A 16,026-nucleotide genomic window follows, 5' to 3' on the forward strand; every position below is an offset into this window, starting at 1 on the left:
GTGCTGCTGGCCGTGTACCAATCTGTAAAATATGGGTGCCTCCTCCAGAATGCCAGTTCTTGCAAAAGCAGAGAGAATCCAGGCGTCAAACCTAAGACAAATGATTAAAAACGAGACCAGGGAACTGCGTGTGACTTTGCCTTTTCAGCAAATACCCCTTTCCATCCAGACGGACAGAAGCATGTCCTAAGGTTCTTCAGTTACAGGCTCCCTGATTGCATGCCTACAGGAAACCACTTGGGAAGTCTATAGAAATTGTGCAATTGCAGCACAAATTGAGTGATTCTTACCTTAAATAACACGATGGCATAGTCGTATATTAACGCAGGGTCCTCAGTCTCCAGGGCGCCCTTGGCGTACCACTCAACAGCCGCTTCCGGGTTCTTGGCCACGCCTTGCTGGCCCCAGAACAGCATCTGGGCCAACCGTTGCTTCAAGACAATAGCAATTTAGAATAATGACTTTCCTGTGTTATGCTTAACAAACAAGACTTTAAAAGGGGGGGAAGGCAAACCTAGTTTAAAAGGTTTTTATATTGAGAAACAAGATTTAAGTAGACACATGTTATCTTCCTCCTGGGGACAAGAGCCCTGAAGATGAACTGGTGTAAATACAAGTCATTAACACAAGTTGGAAATTGTGCGTGTGTGTGTGGACAGGGTGTGTGTGTGTGGGGTGTGTGTGTGTGTGGTGTACGTGAGTGGTGTGTGTGTGTGTATGTGGGTGGGGTGGGGTGGGGTGTGTGTGGGGGGGTGGCGGTGGGGGTGTGTGGGGTGTGTATGTATGTGTGTGTGGGGTGTGTGTGTTTATGTGGGTGGGATGTGTGTGTGTATTGTGTGTGTGTATATGTGTGTGGGGTGTACGTGTGTGTGTGCGTGTATATGTGGGTGGTGTGTGTGTGTGTGTGTGTATGTGTGTGGGGTGTGTGTGTGTGTATGTGGGTGGTGTGTGTGTGTGTGTGTGTTTGTCTGTGAAGGACTCTATTGGGCCCAGGCCAGAGCTGATGGATCAACCACACTGTTTCCTCTCGTGAAATGCCCTCTCCTTGGGAGGTACTGTGCATCCTCTCGGCCCAGTGACCAGCATGGAGGCCTGTGCACATCCATAGCAGGGCATCTCCCTACAGCACTATCCCAGCATCTGTCTACATGGCTGGCTCCACCATTAGACTCAATCGAGGCTGGGGGTCTTTGGGGGTAGGGATCTCAAGACGTTATTTGTCTGCCCTTGTGCCCCCAGCTCCCACCCAGCAGAACTCAACAGAAACTCATAGAAGCAACGCAACAAAGATTTGCTGAATGAAGGAGGGAAGAAGGGTCTTTGTTAGGAATGTTCACGCAAGCTCTGGAGCACCCATGAAATCTGGCAGCCGCATTTCCTGAACTATGCACTGGAATTCCTTCTTGGACTAGAAAGACTGCAGGGTGGGACAGAGCCCAAGACAGAGCCACAGGCAACACTGTTATCATTCTGGTCCCTTGGGGGCCTTGATTTTCTTTCCTTCTTTCTACTTCTCCTCTCATCTCCTTCTCTTCCATCCTCCACCCCCCAAAAGAAAACCTCACAACTTCCAGGAGCGCATCTTCTGAGATGCTAGGAAGACCTCTAAGGAGGGGTGGGAGACCCGTTACTACAGGGTCTCTGAAGTGTTTGTTTGTCAATGCGTTCTTTGGTTTTCTTTCTCTTTCCCATCTCTGGTCTTCTGCCTGCTTAGCAGACCCAGAGCAGAGGCTCTTCCTGACACTGTGCTCACTGGGAACACAAAGCAAAAGCTAAATCCATCCTTAGGGAAGGAGGTTTCCTTCCTCCAGTGCAATCAGCCTTAGCTGGCTCCCATAAGGACTTTCCTTCATAGTGAAATCAGGGCAAGAAGTAGATGGGGTGGAGGGGGGGGGGGTCCTCCCAGCCCTCTGCCCTTTCTGGTACCTCTTACAGGTCTATCCAAAAGGCAAAACATGTTCAAGAGACAAGGTCGATCCTTTTGGTCTTACACACAACACAGATTTTCTATTATTCTCCTAGCTGATTTTGTGGCCTTCTTCTCGATGCCCACCTCATCTCTCCTGCACTCCAAGATGCTTCTTTTTCTTTCTATCTGATGCACTAAAATGTCTGATGGTAACTGATCATAAATATTGTGGCTCTCTCTCCTCTGGGTCTGGTTGGAGTACATTTCCGGCTCACTCAGGTCAAGAGTGACCAGCTGACTTCCTTTGGCCGATGAAATGTGAGAAATGACGCGTGCCCCTTCTGAGCAGAAGCGATAAGACTCGGCCTGTGATGTGTCGCGGCGTCATCCTGAGTCAATGGCTTTGGAAGCATGTTTTGGTGAAGCCTCTGTTAGCTTGGGCTCCTAGGGGACTATAAGAGCAGAGCCCACGCCACCCCCATTGGACATGTAGTGAGAACAACAGAGAACAACAGTACACTGGTGTTGTGTTAAGCCACTAGGTTTGGGATACTTCATTATCGTGGTGTAACCTGGTCTGTCGTGGCTAAGAGACTTTCCAAAACTGTGGAACGCATTTTTACCTGAGCTGCCGCATTGCCTCGAGTAGCTTCATGCTTCAGCCACATGAAGATGTCTCCGTCTTCTTTGGTTTGTACCTTGAGAATTTCATCATCTTTTAGTCGAATTGTCTCAACGTATGCCTAAAAGGGAAGGAAGGAAGAAAAGAAGGAGGGAAGGAAGGGAGGGAGGGAGGAAAGGTGGGGAGAAGAAGGGAGAATGAAAATATCCAGATGGTATGGGCATGCAAAAGACATGACATTATTCCTAACGCAGCAACTGCTCAAGTAAAAACTGTATGACTAATTGAAATATGAGGTGTGTCCACAGAGCCCTGAGATCAAATTCTTTTTTAAATGAACGGATCACACGTCCTATATCTAGATGGGTATTTTTGTTCCTATCAAAGTGTTTTCCTTGGGAGGACAAAATTTATTCCACTTCCTCTTCCATCGCTCAAGCTAGTTCGGAAGTCCACCTCTGCGCTGCTGATTGCAGAGCCAGAGTACACGGCATCCCAAAAAGTAAATCAGTATTTTCTAAGTATAACCTTATTATTTTTTTATTCGAAAGCGTCATTATCCTGCATGACTCAACCCTTTTCATTTCGCAGGCTCAGCCTCCGATATCTTTCGGCTATTTCAAAATGAAATCTACACTGAAAAGAAGAGGGTATATTAACTCCGAGGATGTGAACAGGAACGTGCCAGAGGCTCTAAAGAGGAACCCAAGGGAAAGTCCACAAAACGCTTTGAATGTGCACACAGCCTCCCAGGTATCTGCCTCCTTTGAAGAAAATAAGACTCATTTTTATGTCTAAATTGTGGCTGTTTATCCAAAAACTGGCCTTGTTGTTTGACAGTCTCCCCTTCTATATGATGAACGCTATCTAACGGTACCAGGAGCGCCTGGGAAGGGCTTCAAGGCCACAAGCAGACGGTGAAAAAAATGGATCTGGATGAGTTGGGGAAGAAGACTTAGAGAACAAGGAACCAGGCCTGATTTCCCTTCTGACCCTTTCTGTTTGTCAGTGAAGAAAATGACTTAGATTCACAAGTACTAGCCTGTAGCCCATTCCTGAAAGGGTCACCCAGCCCATGTGGAGCCAAAGGTCCCTCTCAGGGGCAATAGCGGGCAGGCTTGGGGACAGAGCTAGGAACCCAGTGGTATCAATTCCTGCTGGATGTCTAACCTTGAGACGCCTCCCAGCAAACAGCAACAATTGGAATAAGGATGCCCACCACCTTTGACTGAAACCAAGTATGTGCGGGGTGTTTAACAAATGTTTTTCTCACTTAATCCTCACAGCAGGGCTGTGGCCCAAATATCGGTGTCTTCAAATTATTTGTAAAGAAACTGAAGCTCAGAAGGTGAGACCATGAACTCAAGGTCACACTGTAGAGCTAGCCCTGGAAGCCAGGTTGGTCTGACTCCAAAGACAGGCTCTGATGGGCTCCCCCATGATGTCGCCCTCTAGCGGGAAGGCCCTGGAATCCTGGGCTGAAGCTCAGGCTGCTAGAACAATAGAATTCTCAGCTAGAAGTTTTTCGTTCACCTGGAGAGTTTGGGTGTTTTGATTTGGGGTTAATTTCCTTCTTTTCCTTATTTTGTTCCTTCCTCCTTAACTTTGTCATGGGACTTGAATGAAACACAGAACACATGAAGCCAGAGTTTCTATCCTGCAAGGATTTATACTCTTAGGTATTTCTGCTACTCTCTGGCCGTGGTAATATCATAATCACCAGCAAGAACTGTGTGCGGTGACCAATTGCTTGGCCCAGAATGACTCACTGAATCTTTGCAACCTTACAAGACAGTCACCATCAATATCCCCATTTCACAGATGTGGAAACTGAGGCCCAGAAAGGTTAAGTAACTTACCTACGTTCTTCAAACTTTGGAATCCAACCCAGACTGGCTGGCTCTGGGGCCCATAGTCCTCACCTAGCTGAACCACCCTGTGAATGACTCATGCATCTGGGAGAAGCAGAGGGGGGCTGTTTCATTGTCTCCCCTTATACATAATGAACTCCATCTAACAGTGTCGTGAGAGGGGTCTTGGCAAAGGCCATGTCTGCAGGGGACCTGGGCAACCATGCATCACTCTGAAGAAGGAGCTCTTTTGTTTTTGTTTTTGTTTTTTCCCTGTACGCGGGCCTCTCACTACTGTGGCCTCTCCCGTTGTAGAGCACAGGCTCCGGATGCGCAGGCTCAGGGGCCATGGCTCACGGGCCCAGCCACTCCGCTGCACGTGGGATCTTCCCGGACCGGGGCGCAAACCCGTGTCCCCTGCATTGGCAGGCGGACTCTCAACCACTGCGCCACCAGGGAAGCCCATCTTTTGTCTTTTATATCACTGTCTCCTGATCTAGCCCCTTCCTGCTTCCCTGGGTGGCACCATTGAGCTTTGCAGTAGAGCAGGGCCATTAAGAGCACAACTTTTCACATCAGACCCAGTGGACATGAATTCTAACTCACCACTAACTACCTGTGGGCCTTGGGCCACTGACTTTATTTATTTGAGCCTTAGTTTCTATATCCATAAAAATGAAGCTTAGAGTGGTATCTGCTACATCAAAAGCACTTCACCTATTAGCCATTATTTTTTATAGTGTGAAGAGTTAGTAACATCCAGGTTCAAATCTAGGCTCCACTACTCATTTGCTGTGTGACTTTGGGCAAGTTCTTTGGCTTCCCTGAGTCTCAGTTGCCCCATCTGTATAATGGGAACAATACTTGTACTGACCTCATAGAGTTGCATGAGAGTTAAATGAGATTGTTTGTGAAGATCTTAGCAGAGCATCTGGCATATGGGAAGCCCTCAGGAATGGTAACTCGTCATTTTTTAGGTCTTTAGTTCATTCTATCATGTAAAGAGCTGATAGCAGTTTAGAATGTTAGCCCTCCTATTGGTATTTGCAGTTTTATACAGCACAAAGCCTTACATTGGGGGGATGAAGATCTATCTAAGAGAATTCGGTGCTTTTGAAGATGGAAGGGACAGATTTGAGGAGGGAGTGCTGGGGCTGGAAACATATGAGAGCGTCCACATTGTGTGCTGAGGTCCACTCAACACACATCATATGATTAATTTATACATGCTATAAACTATGTGAGGTGCAGACAGTCATGGCAGTGTTTACAGGTGAAAAAGCTGTGCAGAGACAGACAAGTGAGTGGGATTATCCAAGATTTTATACCCGGTGAATGCAGACCTGGGACCTGAACCAGGCCAACTGGCCCTGGAGCCACACCACAGCTGCCTGCCACACCTGGGCCGGTGGTTGTGTCTTCACAGCTCTGGGGTCCCCTGAGTGGCATCCAGCATGTCAGAGCCACACATCCCAGGCCTTCCATGAAAGCCAACCATCTACAAAGACATCTGATGAAGGAACAACCCCTAAAAGGGAGCGGTGTTGGGTTGTTCATCATCAAACATTTTGAGACCAGGGAATGATGCGTCTCATGGGAAAGTGACCAATCCCAGAAGAAGCTTTGGTGTGGAGAAGGGACGGTGGGGACCACGGTGGGGGGCAGAGCTGGGGAGAAGCTGACAGGGACTCAGAGTCCCAGACTGACCAGTTCTGGAATCTTCTGTGCCTTCCCGGGGAGCTGGATTGTTTCTGTTGCTGTGTTGTAAAATCAACGTCTCTAGAATGAGCAGTTCATAGCCTATACGGTAGGGTTAAAACCGGCTGACCAGGTTAGAGGAGGTCCAATGTCCAGAGACTCTACAGTCCTCAGATGCCCCTGGACCCAGTGTCAGAGAAGGTATCACACTGTCCTACAGACACTGACCCTTCATACGCTTTACTTCCTTTCTCTCCGCTCAGCCTATAGGCTGCAAGGGCAGTGTTCACATCATATCAGCTGTCTGCAATCAATCACAGGAAAGGCAGGATGGAGCGCAGAGCAGGGAGGGAGTAGGGAGGGCGAAGGATGTGGTGGAATTTGGACGTGGAGAGAAAAGGCTGTCAGCAACCCCCCATTTTCTGGAGCGCCTGCATTCTCTGAAGTCGTGAACTACAACACTCCAGCCAGTGTTCCTGGGAACTCAGGAGCAGGGCAGTTTCAGAGCCTACACTTAAACCACTCCTTCCTTCAGGGCCTGTAGACACCACCATGAGGAACCTGCCTCTTAGGGTGTTTAAAATCAGCTATAGGGCTTCCCTGGTGGCGCAGTGGTTGAGAGTCCACCTGCCGATGCAGGGGACGCGGGTTCGTGCCCCGGTCTGGGAGGATCCCACATGCCGCGGAGCGGCTGGGCCCGTGAGCCATGGCCGCTGAGCCTGCGCGTCCGGAGCCTGTGCTCAGCAATGGGAGAGACCACAGCAGTGAGAGGCCCGTGTACCGCAAAAAAAAAAAAAAAAAAAAAAAATCAGCTATAATGTTTGGCTCCCAGTGCGGGAGTGTAAGTTTTCTTTGTTGAAATTTAACATTTTAGGGATTTTAAAGTAAGAATGGAGGAATATCAGGTGTAATGATGGAGGGACAGGGAAGCAAGTACCCAAGATTCCCCAAACGGGGTGCTCCTCATACAAAGGTGGTGCTGAATGCAAGAGGTGCAGAGTTGAAAGCACTGGTTGCATCAAACAGCAACAGAGAATCAACGGGACGTGATCGCTTTGTCTTCATCACTGGATACACGGCCCTCTCGTGCTGTCCACCATCCCATCAGTAAACAGTGAGTGCCAACTACATGTCAAGCACAGGGCTGGGCACTGGGGTCACCGACGTGAACAGACAAGGTGCCTGTCTCGGGGAGCTCACAGTCTACTGGGAGAGCTGGCTCTGAGACCTGTTCACAGCACCCGTCCTAGAGCAATGGCGGGGATGTGCCCGGGTGCCGTGGCGGCATAGCAAAGGGAAGATCCAAGCAGGTGGTGGTGTCTGAGCCCAGCATCCTAGTAGGAGTGGGGGGTCAGGAGGCAGGAAAAGCGGGGTGGGAGTGGAGAAAGCAAACCAGGCAGAGGAGATTGAGCAGGGCCAGGAATTGTGGACAGCATGGTGTGACCAAAAGCTTGGCATTGCCAGGGTGGGCAGGCCAAACATGGAATCGCTGAGAGCTGAGGTTGGGGAAGCAGAGAGAAACCAGATCAAGGAACATCTCCCATGCCAAGTGATGAGCTGGACTTAGTGCTTCCGGGTCAGTACTTCTCAACGCTGACTACACGTTACGCCCGTCTGAGGAGCTATTTAAATATACACATGCACATAGACATACATATGCCTATTACATGCCTGGACCCTCCCTCTGTCACTTCAATAAGACTGTGGGTGGAGCCTGTGCAGAGGTATTTTCTGAGTGCCCACGTGATTCTGATGTGCAGTCAGGTTGAGAACCTCCACTGCTGACAGCCGTCTTTAGCCTCCGTGGGAAGAAAATGGGAAGGGACAAGTCTGGCCACAGAAAGGCCAGTTAAGAGGTGAATTCATTTGCCAGGACTGCCGTAACAAAACACCACGGACTGCAGGGTTTAAACCATAGAAATTAATTTTCTCACACTTCTGGAGGCTGGAAGTCCAAGATCAAGACGCTGGCAGGTTTAGTTTCTTCTGAGGCCCCTCTCCTTAGCTTGTGTCCTCACGTGGCTGTCCCCCTGTTTCATCTACGTCCCAATCTCCTCTTCTTGTAAGAACACCAGTCATACTGGAGTAGGGCCACTAATGACCGCATTTAACTTAATCCTCTCTTCAAAGGTCCTAGCTCCAAATGCAGTGTCCCATTCTGAGGTACTGGGGGTGAGGGCTTCAACATATGAATGTAGGGGTCAATTCATTCCATAACTCAGAGTAGAACAGGAGGCTGTCAGAGTCACTCAGGGGAGAAATGATGGAGAGCTGCATGTAACGCTGTTGGGGATTAGAGCTGGTAGGATGATAGGCAGATCAAAGGTGACTCCCCCGTTGCTGGCATGGACAACGGTGCCATTGGTTGAGGTGTCTGTGGGGAATAGAGAGGAGGAGGTGGTGTGTTCCCTTTGTGGTATGTTACGATTGCAGATGGGGGTTTTAAGAAAGACCTCAGCCTGAGAATAAGATGTGCATGTCATCCGTATGTGGAGGGCAGTTGAAACCAGGGATGTTGATGAGACCCCCTGCCCTCTAGAAGGTGTAGACAGAGAAGGCTGAGGACCAAACCTTTCAGAAGAGCAAACTGAGATGCGAAGAGAATTAAAGGAATCCATTTGTGATTAAGCCACAAAAACAAACCAAAAATAAAAAAAAACCCTATCATCTTCTTTCTCTTGAACCTGAAGCAGAGTCCCCCTAAATCATAAAGAAGTGACATGAAGCAAGATTATGAATAAAGAAGATAAAGTTGATGGGAACCACGAGTTACATAAAAGAGAAAATGAAACAAGAATCAAGAAAGAAGTTACTGACGGATCCTTGGTTTTTTAATTAGGGGTCTGGCTTTCCACATCTCCTCATTTGTTATGTGCTGCTGGTGAATTAATAGATCTCTCAACAAAAGGACATTTCAATCAATGTATGACACCTGCTTAAATTCTCAAGAAACCATTAATTACACATTCTTAAGAAAATGAGCTATGACACAACTCTTCTAACTGTATAATTCCTATCTATGATTCTTGATCACACGACTTTCCAGCTGCAGGATGGATCTTCTCTATTCATCTTCTCTGGTTCTGACCAATTAAACATTTTCTTTCATAATCATAACACTTCATGGGCCAAATCTTCAAAAGAAAAGGCGCTTGTTAGCAACATACCATCTCCCCTTGCTAAGTTATGCTGAATTAGAATTCCTAAAAGTATAATATATACATACGGGGCTTTATGAACACATTCAGGCTTAGCAGAACAATGGCAATATTATTTTGTGGCTTGATTTTGTTTGAATGTGTTTTCAGAAGAATTCTTTAAAAAAAGCCTTTATCAATTAATAAATAAATTCCTGTCAAACTGAGGTCAGATTTTGCACACAGCCTATATATGCTGAGAGAATACAGATGACAATGCTAAGAGTGTGTAAGTTTATTCAGAAGAAATCATTATTTTCTAAAAGAATTAGAATGTCTACACAGACAGCCTTTGGGCATTTTATAGCTTGATTCGTGTTTAATGTTCACTGACAACATGTATCTTTGAGTCATTTATTTCATAACTGTACAGTGGCCACTGTAGATTTCTTTCCCAGAAACCATTCATTTCCAATGATCAAAGCACAAGTTTCCTCCACTGGGGGTTTCTGACTGCAATACAGGAGCAGCACAGGGAAGAGTGAACGGTCTGCTTCCCAGTTAGCTGCTCTGCCTAAAATTCCACAATCCTGCTATCCATCCAGACTCACCAAGCATAAGGGAGAAAATTAAGGGTTTATGGCCTAAACCAGGGCCAAATCTGACCATGCAGTAACCTCCTGTCTATGGTGGCACAAACCCAGGCACCCCATCGGTTTATATATTGTCTTCGGCAGAGTTGAGTAGTTGCAATAGTGACTGTGAAAGCAGAGCCTAAGATATTTACTGTCTGGTCTTTTGCAGAAAAACATCGCCACCTCCTGGTACAGACTACTTACACTTAACTCAACTAACTCAACTGCTGTGACCATCAAAACATCTTAAAGCCATTCTGAAGAAAGAGATACAGAAAAATACATGCCAAGAAGCCAACCACGTCATAGTCTACTCCTGCTGGATGCAAATTACATCATCTAAAGGCAGCTTTTTTTTTATTCTTACGCTGTCACCTTTATACACCCTTTTATTCATGGTCCCCCAAACAAACCATCAGTTGGTCCAATGTAACACAGTGTTTTCTGGGCAGATGTGAACCACTGATTTCTTTGCCTAATGAGTCAATAAGACGTGGGAACCTGCAAAATTAGGGGCTGGAGTTAGTGCCCTTCTTCCAGTCCTTAATCCAGGATGGGGCAGGATCTTCAAACATCGCCTGCTGTCCATCACCTGTGAGCACTGAGGCTCATGTGATGGGCAGACGCTTCTCAAGGTGTCCATCAGCGGGAACGCAGCTAGGGATGGAGCGTCTTCGTTATGGAGACCTCGCTTGCTGGTGACATATTGAGGAGCCCTTGGCTTACTGCCCTCGCTTAATTTGACTAACATCTCCAGACCCCACCACTTTCACGTGGTTTTGGAACAAAGACAAAATGCCTATGTTTCTGGTACACATTTTTTTCAAAATCAAAATCTGTCCAGGGCCGTTATCTACCCTCCCCATACCGGTCCTCTCACTCATGAAAAGATTTCACGCTTTTCACGCCTAGATGTAGGATGGTCCTTGCATTCAGCCTGAGAACACACTGAGGAAATATGAATTGGAGAATGCAAGAAAGCTTTTCTCTCCATTGGATTATGCCTGTACTCTACAGGCCAGCGAATAAACCAGCCACAGGTGCAGACGCTTAATAAAACTGTTCAGGAAGCTCTAGTAAGCAGGGCCATAACCGTTTCCACCCACTTCTGCCTCGTACCTGATCTCCTTGTAGCGTGTGCTGGTCAAGGGGTGTCTTGGTGGCAATGTTGCTGTAGTAGGCGTAGGACAACTCCCAGTCCAGGGGGTAGTGATCAATACCCTGGTAGTGTTTGTACCCAAGGTTCATCGAAGACAGCCTCTCACTGCCCTGGCCTCCAACCAAACTATACAACATGCCCTGTTAAGAAGAAATGGACAGTGTTCACAAGATTATAGAAAAGGGTCATAAAATCCTCAACATAGAAAGGTCATCTGGCCTCACCTCTACATATGAGCCTAGTCATTCCAGAAACCAGTTAACATGCCTTTTTTTTTTTTTTTTGCAGTACACGGCCCTCTCGCTGTTGTGGTCTCTCCCGTTGCGGAGCACAGGCTCCGGACGCGCAGGCCCAGCGGCCATGGCTCATGGGCCCAGCCGCTCCGCAGCATGTGGGATCTTCCCGGACCAGGGCACGAACCTGTGTCCCCTGCATCGGCAGGCGGACTCTTAACCACTGTGCCACCAGGGAAGCCCCTAACATGCCTTTTTTAAAAACGTTAGAAAAGAAGACCCAAGAGCTTTCTAATGGCTATCTGTCCTTCTCAATGTCTAACAGCTGAAAATTCCTTTGTCCTTTTCTCAGTAAAGATTGGGAGTCCTCCCCTGACTTATCTCACAGCATCTCTTTGTGTATCTGACAACTGTTCTAAGGACCTTGGTCCACTTCAGCTATGTCACCTTCGGTCAGATGATCTGAATAGTGGGCCACGTCCCAACCTCACACTCCCAGAACGCTAGTGTTGGGAAGGGTCTTTAGAGATCGACTGGTCCAACCATCTCATTTCAGAGTTGAGGAAACAGAGGCTCAGCAAGTTGAAGTCATATGTCCTTGGTCAACCAGCTATTTTGTGCCAGAGACGGGGCTAGAATCTTCTACCCTCTTCCACCTCGGTGGGGACTGCCTCAGGGACTTGGGAAAGCATGCCCTCAACCATGAGCTTCTACAGCCAGAGACACACACAAAGAAGTCAAGTGAAAGGACCACAGCCACCTGGGAAGGTCTGAACAGTCTGAGTCTCTTCAGATCCAGGATGAACAATCCCATGAGCACAAACAAAACACTAAAAGTGACCAGGGACCATTTAGCAGCACTTCTAAAAATGCGATTCCAAATGTTAGGCAAGTTGCATGATAAATTTGGATTCAATACCACAAAACCGTCTAGTATGACATTTATTTTAATGACAGGAGGCTGGATGTGACAATACTTTGCTTAGAGGTCCAAATGATTTCACTTAGCTAAAACGTCGTACGGGATGCTGGACCCACAGCCAGGAGAGTTACAAGAATTGGGTAAGAGGCACCTGTTCTTGAATGACTGGGATTCTGGTAAGCCTTGCCCAAACTATTCCTTAGACAGTATACCAATCATATCCCCTGCTGTGTCTAGAAATGGATAAAGTTGCCCTTTTTCACTCACTGACGTTGGGAGATCCTGTAATTACCACAGCCTTAGGCTGTTTTTCTTGAGTGTAAAGTTTTTTGTTTGTTTGTTTGTTTGTTTTGCGGTACACGGGCTTCTCACGGTTGTGGCCTCTCCCATCGCGGAGCACAGGCTCCGGACGCGCAGGCTCAGCGGCCATGGCTCACGGGCCCAGCCGCTCCGCAGCATGTGGGATCTTCCCGGACTGGGGCACGAACCTGTGTCCCCTGCATCGGCAGGCGGACTCTCAACCACTGCGCCACCAGGGAAGCCCAGAGCATAAAGTTTTTAAAGGACTCCAGGGAAAATGAACATGCCCAATTCCACCCGGGGCATGAGAGCCTTACTCTGCAAATATAAGGCAGGTAACTGATGTTCCTGGAGACTGTGAAATACTCTACCTGCAGCTGATCCCGAGGTACATTTAATCCAGTTTCATAAAAGACTGCGAGGTAGTAGGATGCTTTATGGTATCCACAGCAGCTGGCATCCATCAGAAAGGGGACGACAGAGCTAATTTGGTGAAGACCATCAACAATGGAAAGTCTCTTTACAGCCTTCTCGAATATCCGCCCACCAATTTCTAATACGGATTCACTTTGGTTCCTCAGCACTGTAAATAACACAATTCACAGAACACACAATTAACTACCATGGGGTCGACAGAATAAGTGGGAACAGCCAACTAAATCACCTGAGTTATTAATATGGTTGGTCCTGCAGTGACTTGATATATACCAGCTTCTGGGGAGGTAAATCAAACCCGTTGCGGGTGTCATTCTGTAAACAGCTTTTCCTTTGGCACTAAATGACAGCCTAGTATCCTGGAGGAAAGGATGTGCCTTCTATAGCTGAGAGAGCGCCTCAAGAGAGTAATTTACCCAGCGTAACTCACCACCAAGTCAGGACCACCATAACTGCCAGAGAGATTTTTTTTTTTTCCCTCTAAGACTCTGAAGGAGGGTGTGTTTTATCTCAGAAATAGTTCCTAGGTGCTGCTGTAAAAAGTTGAGCACAAGAACCTTTCTTATCATCTTTTGCTTCTGGTTTTCCTGGTGGGTTTCTAAATACAATAAAGAGAATGAGTCAACTTTTATTGAGGGCCTATAAAATGCCAAATACTGGGTTGAGCGTCTTATGCAAATTATGTCATGTAATCCAAACATAGTTTAAGAGGTAAGTACTATTATTGGCGTCCTCATTTTTCAGATGAGGAGACTGAAGCCTGGAGAAGTCGACTAACTTGTCTGAAGTTACCAAAGCTGGCAAACGGCTGAGCCAAGCTTAGAATCCAGCTTGGTAGGTCACAAAAGCAAGATCCCTACTCACTCTGCTCCACCTACCTCCTGATTAACCGGCAGCCAGTTGTCTTAATAGGTACCTTGCCACCATGGGTAGAGACCTCTTTTACGCAACTGCCTTAAGCTATGATACTTCCTTTTACCTAATTCTCCCATAAATTGTTAAACTCTTAAGTCCAAATGGGCAAGTTATATGGTCCTATAATCTGTTACAGTCTTTTAAAGTCCGTCTACATTATTCATCTCTCGTTTTATTAATTCAGCCAATGAACGTTTTCAATTCTATTCTGTGCATCTACTAGGTCTACGTTACAAACAGCTATATAGGATTGCATAGGTACAATTTGCATTTAAAAGATGTGGTCAATTTATTTAAAACTAAAATTTTCTCCCCCCTAAGAATTATGCTCAACATTTTTCTTTGATTTTCTTCATTCCATCCCAAATTAAAATGTTACTAACAACTTCCAGGAGGCAACAAGAGACTCACTCTATCAGCACTCCATCAAGGAATGAACAGAGATGAGTTTCCAATGCGGGAAAACTCTCAGTGAGAGGATTTGAGATTGAATTTAAGGGCAGTTCCTCAGCAGAGGTTGATGCCTCTTCCGAGGCATCAACACAGAAGCCAGTGGGATCCACGGATGCAATTGTGAAACCCAGACAATTGGTTATGAGCTAATGCCTATCCCTTTGGGCACACAGGCAGGCTGGCTGCCCCTGGTAGGGGGGCACATGCCTTCACTTGCTGAGCTGTGGCAAAGGAGCCCACCTACCCCCTCACCCAGAGCTAAGGCAGTCCCATCTCCTGGCTCCTGGAAGCCCACACCTCTGCCCTCTCCAGGCTTCTGAGAGGCAGCAGCTTGGATCTGCTGTTACTTACTCTCCATCCCAAGAGGTAGGTGCTAAAAACAACACCTTAACTAAACACATGGAGTTTGCTCCTCTGTTTTGTTTTTAAGCCCTAAAGATATACCTGCTTGTTGTAAAACAAACAAACAAACAAATAATATAGATTTGTATAAAACAAAAACAGAAGTCCTCTCTCTCCCAAACCTTCTTTAATAGTGAAGATAAACTGTTGAAAGCTTGGTGTATATACTTCCAGACTTTTCCTTGGCATAGACAATAATTCATTACACCTCTATCTGCCTATATACATATACATTTTCTTTCCAAAAAGCCGCTATAGGTTTGGACTCTCAACTTTTTTTCCCTTATGAGTGTAATTTTTTATCAAACTATATTTGATTTACAATATTGTGTTAGTTTCAGGTGTAGAGCAAAATGACTCATATATACATATTCTTTTTCAGATTCTTTTCCTTTATAGGTTATTACAAGATATTGAGTATAGTTCCCTATGCTAGACAGTAAATCGTTGTTGTTTGTCAACTTTCTTTTTTAAATTAACCACATACCACGAATACCTGTCCGCAGCAGTCAGAAGCTCATTCTTCCTAAAGTTTCAATAGCATTGCATTCTATAGCAGTGCCGTTCTTCCAACCGGTTCTCTATTTTTAGACTTGGGTTGCTTCCACTGCTTTTGCTATAACCAGCAACACAGCAATGAACATCCTCGAGCACTTCCCTCTGCTCATCTGTTGGGATGTATCTGAATAATCACCCTCTTTTCCACCAGGAGGCCGGGGATCTCCTTTTGGATTCTCCCTTTGCATAGCTGAGAGAAAAATTCCATCCTACCCAACCATGAGACAGGATAAGAACCTTCTCCGCTAGATTTGATGTGTACTGCAGTACTCAGACGGAGTCGCAAAGTAAATCCTACTCCTACTTATTCATATATTTACTTTTAAATACATACTCATCTCCGATACCCCTCTGTGCACACTCTGAGCAAAGGAACATTAACAATTTGTTAACGATTCATTCCAGCATTACCTGCTCTGCCACATTCATCTTGCTGTGCAGTAGAAGCTAACACAACATTGTAAAGCAACTACACTACAATAAAAAATAATTTTAAAAAAAGAGCCATTTCACACAAAAAATAAAATAAAATAGGCATTAAAAAAATATCTAATATGATGAGTTTTGCCTGAGTACCCACAGACATGGGTTTTGGGGGCTCAGAGGAGAAAAGAGCCTCCAAGCCAAATGGAGGTCCAAATGAAACACTTGCCCTGCTGACCTCTGGCACAGAATCCCAGCAATCATTACTGTGATCGCCCAGGTAGGAGGGCGATCCTTTACAAAGTTCAAATCCTTAGCAAACACACAAAAACACTTTGCAGACTGAAACAGAGGCAGGTTGAAAAACCTTCATTA

The 16,026-nt window shown here is 46.3% G+C and overlaps 1 protein-coding gene across 9 annotated transcripts in view; it reads right to left on the bottom strand.

Annotated features, from left to right (window-relative positions):
• The window catches only part of SEL1L3 (SEL1L family member 3), a 97,301-nt gene that overhangs the window by 35,236 nt on the left and 46,039 nt on the right, over window positions 1-16,026 (bottom strand). For all 9 annotated transcript variants that reach the window (XR_012331956.1, XR_012331955.1, XR_012331954.1 and 6 more), the window contains 4 exons: window positions 12,837-13,048; window positions 10,971-11,150; window positions 2,533-2,652; window positions 291-431 (listed from right to left, as the gene is read on the bottom strand). Coding sequence is in view for 6 of the 9 variants with exons in the window: in XM_019928380.3 (XP_019783939.2) it covers window positions 291-431; window positions 2,533-2,652; window positions 10,971-11,150; window positions 12,837-13,048 (653 nt within the window). In the remaining 3 variants the exon portion in view is untranslated. The remainder of the gene's footprint in view (window positions 1-290; window positions 432-2,532; window positions 2,653-10,970; window positions 11,151-12,836; window positions 13,049-16,026) is intronic.

This window comes from Tursiops truncatus, chromosome 5, assembly GCF_011762595.2.
Source record: "Tursiops truncatus isolate mTurTru1 chromosome 5, mTurTru1.mat.Y, whole genome shotgun sequence".
NCBI lineage: Eukaryota > Metazoa > Chordata > Mammalia > Artiodactyla > Delphinidae > Tursiops > Tursiops truncatus.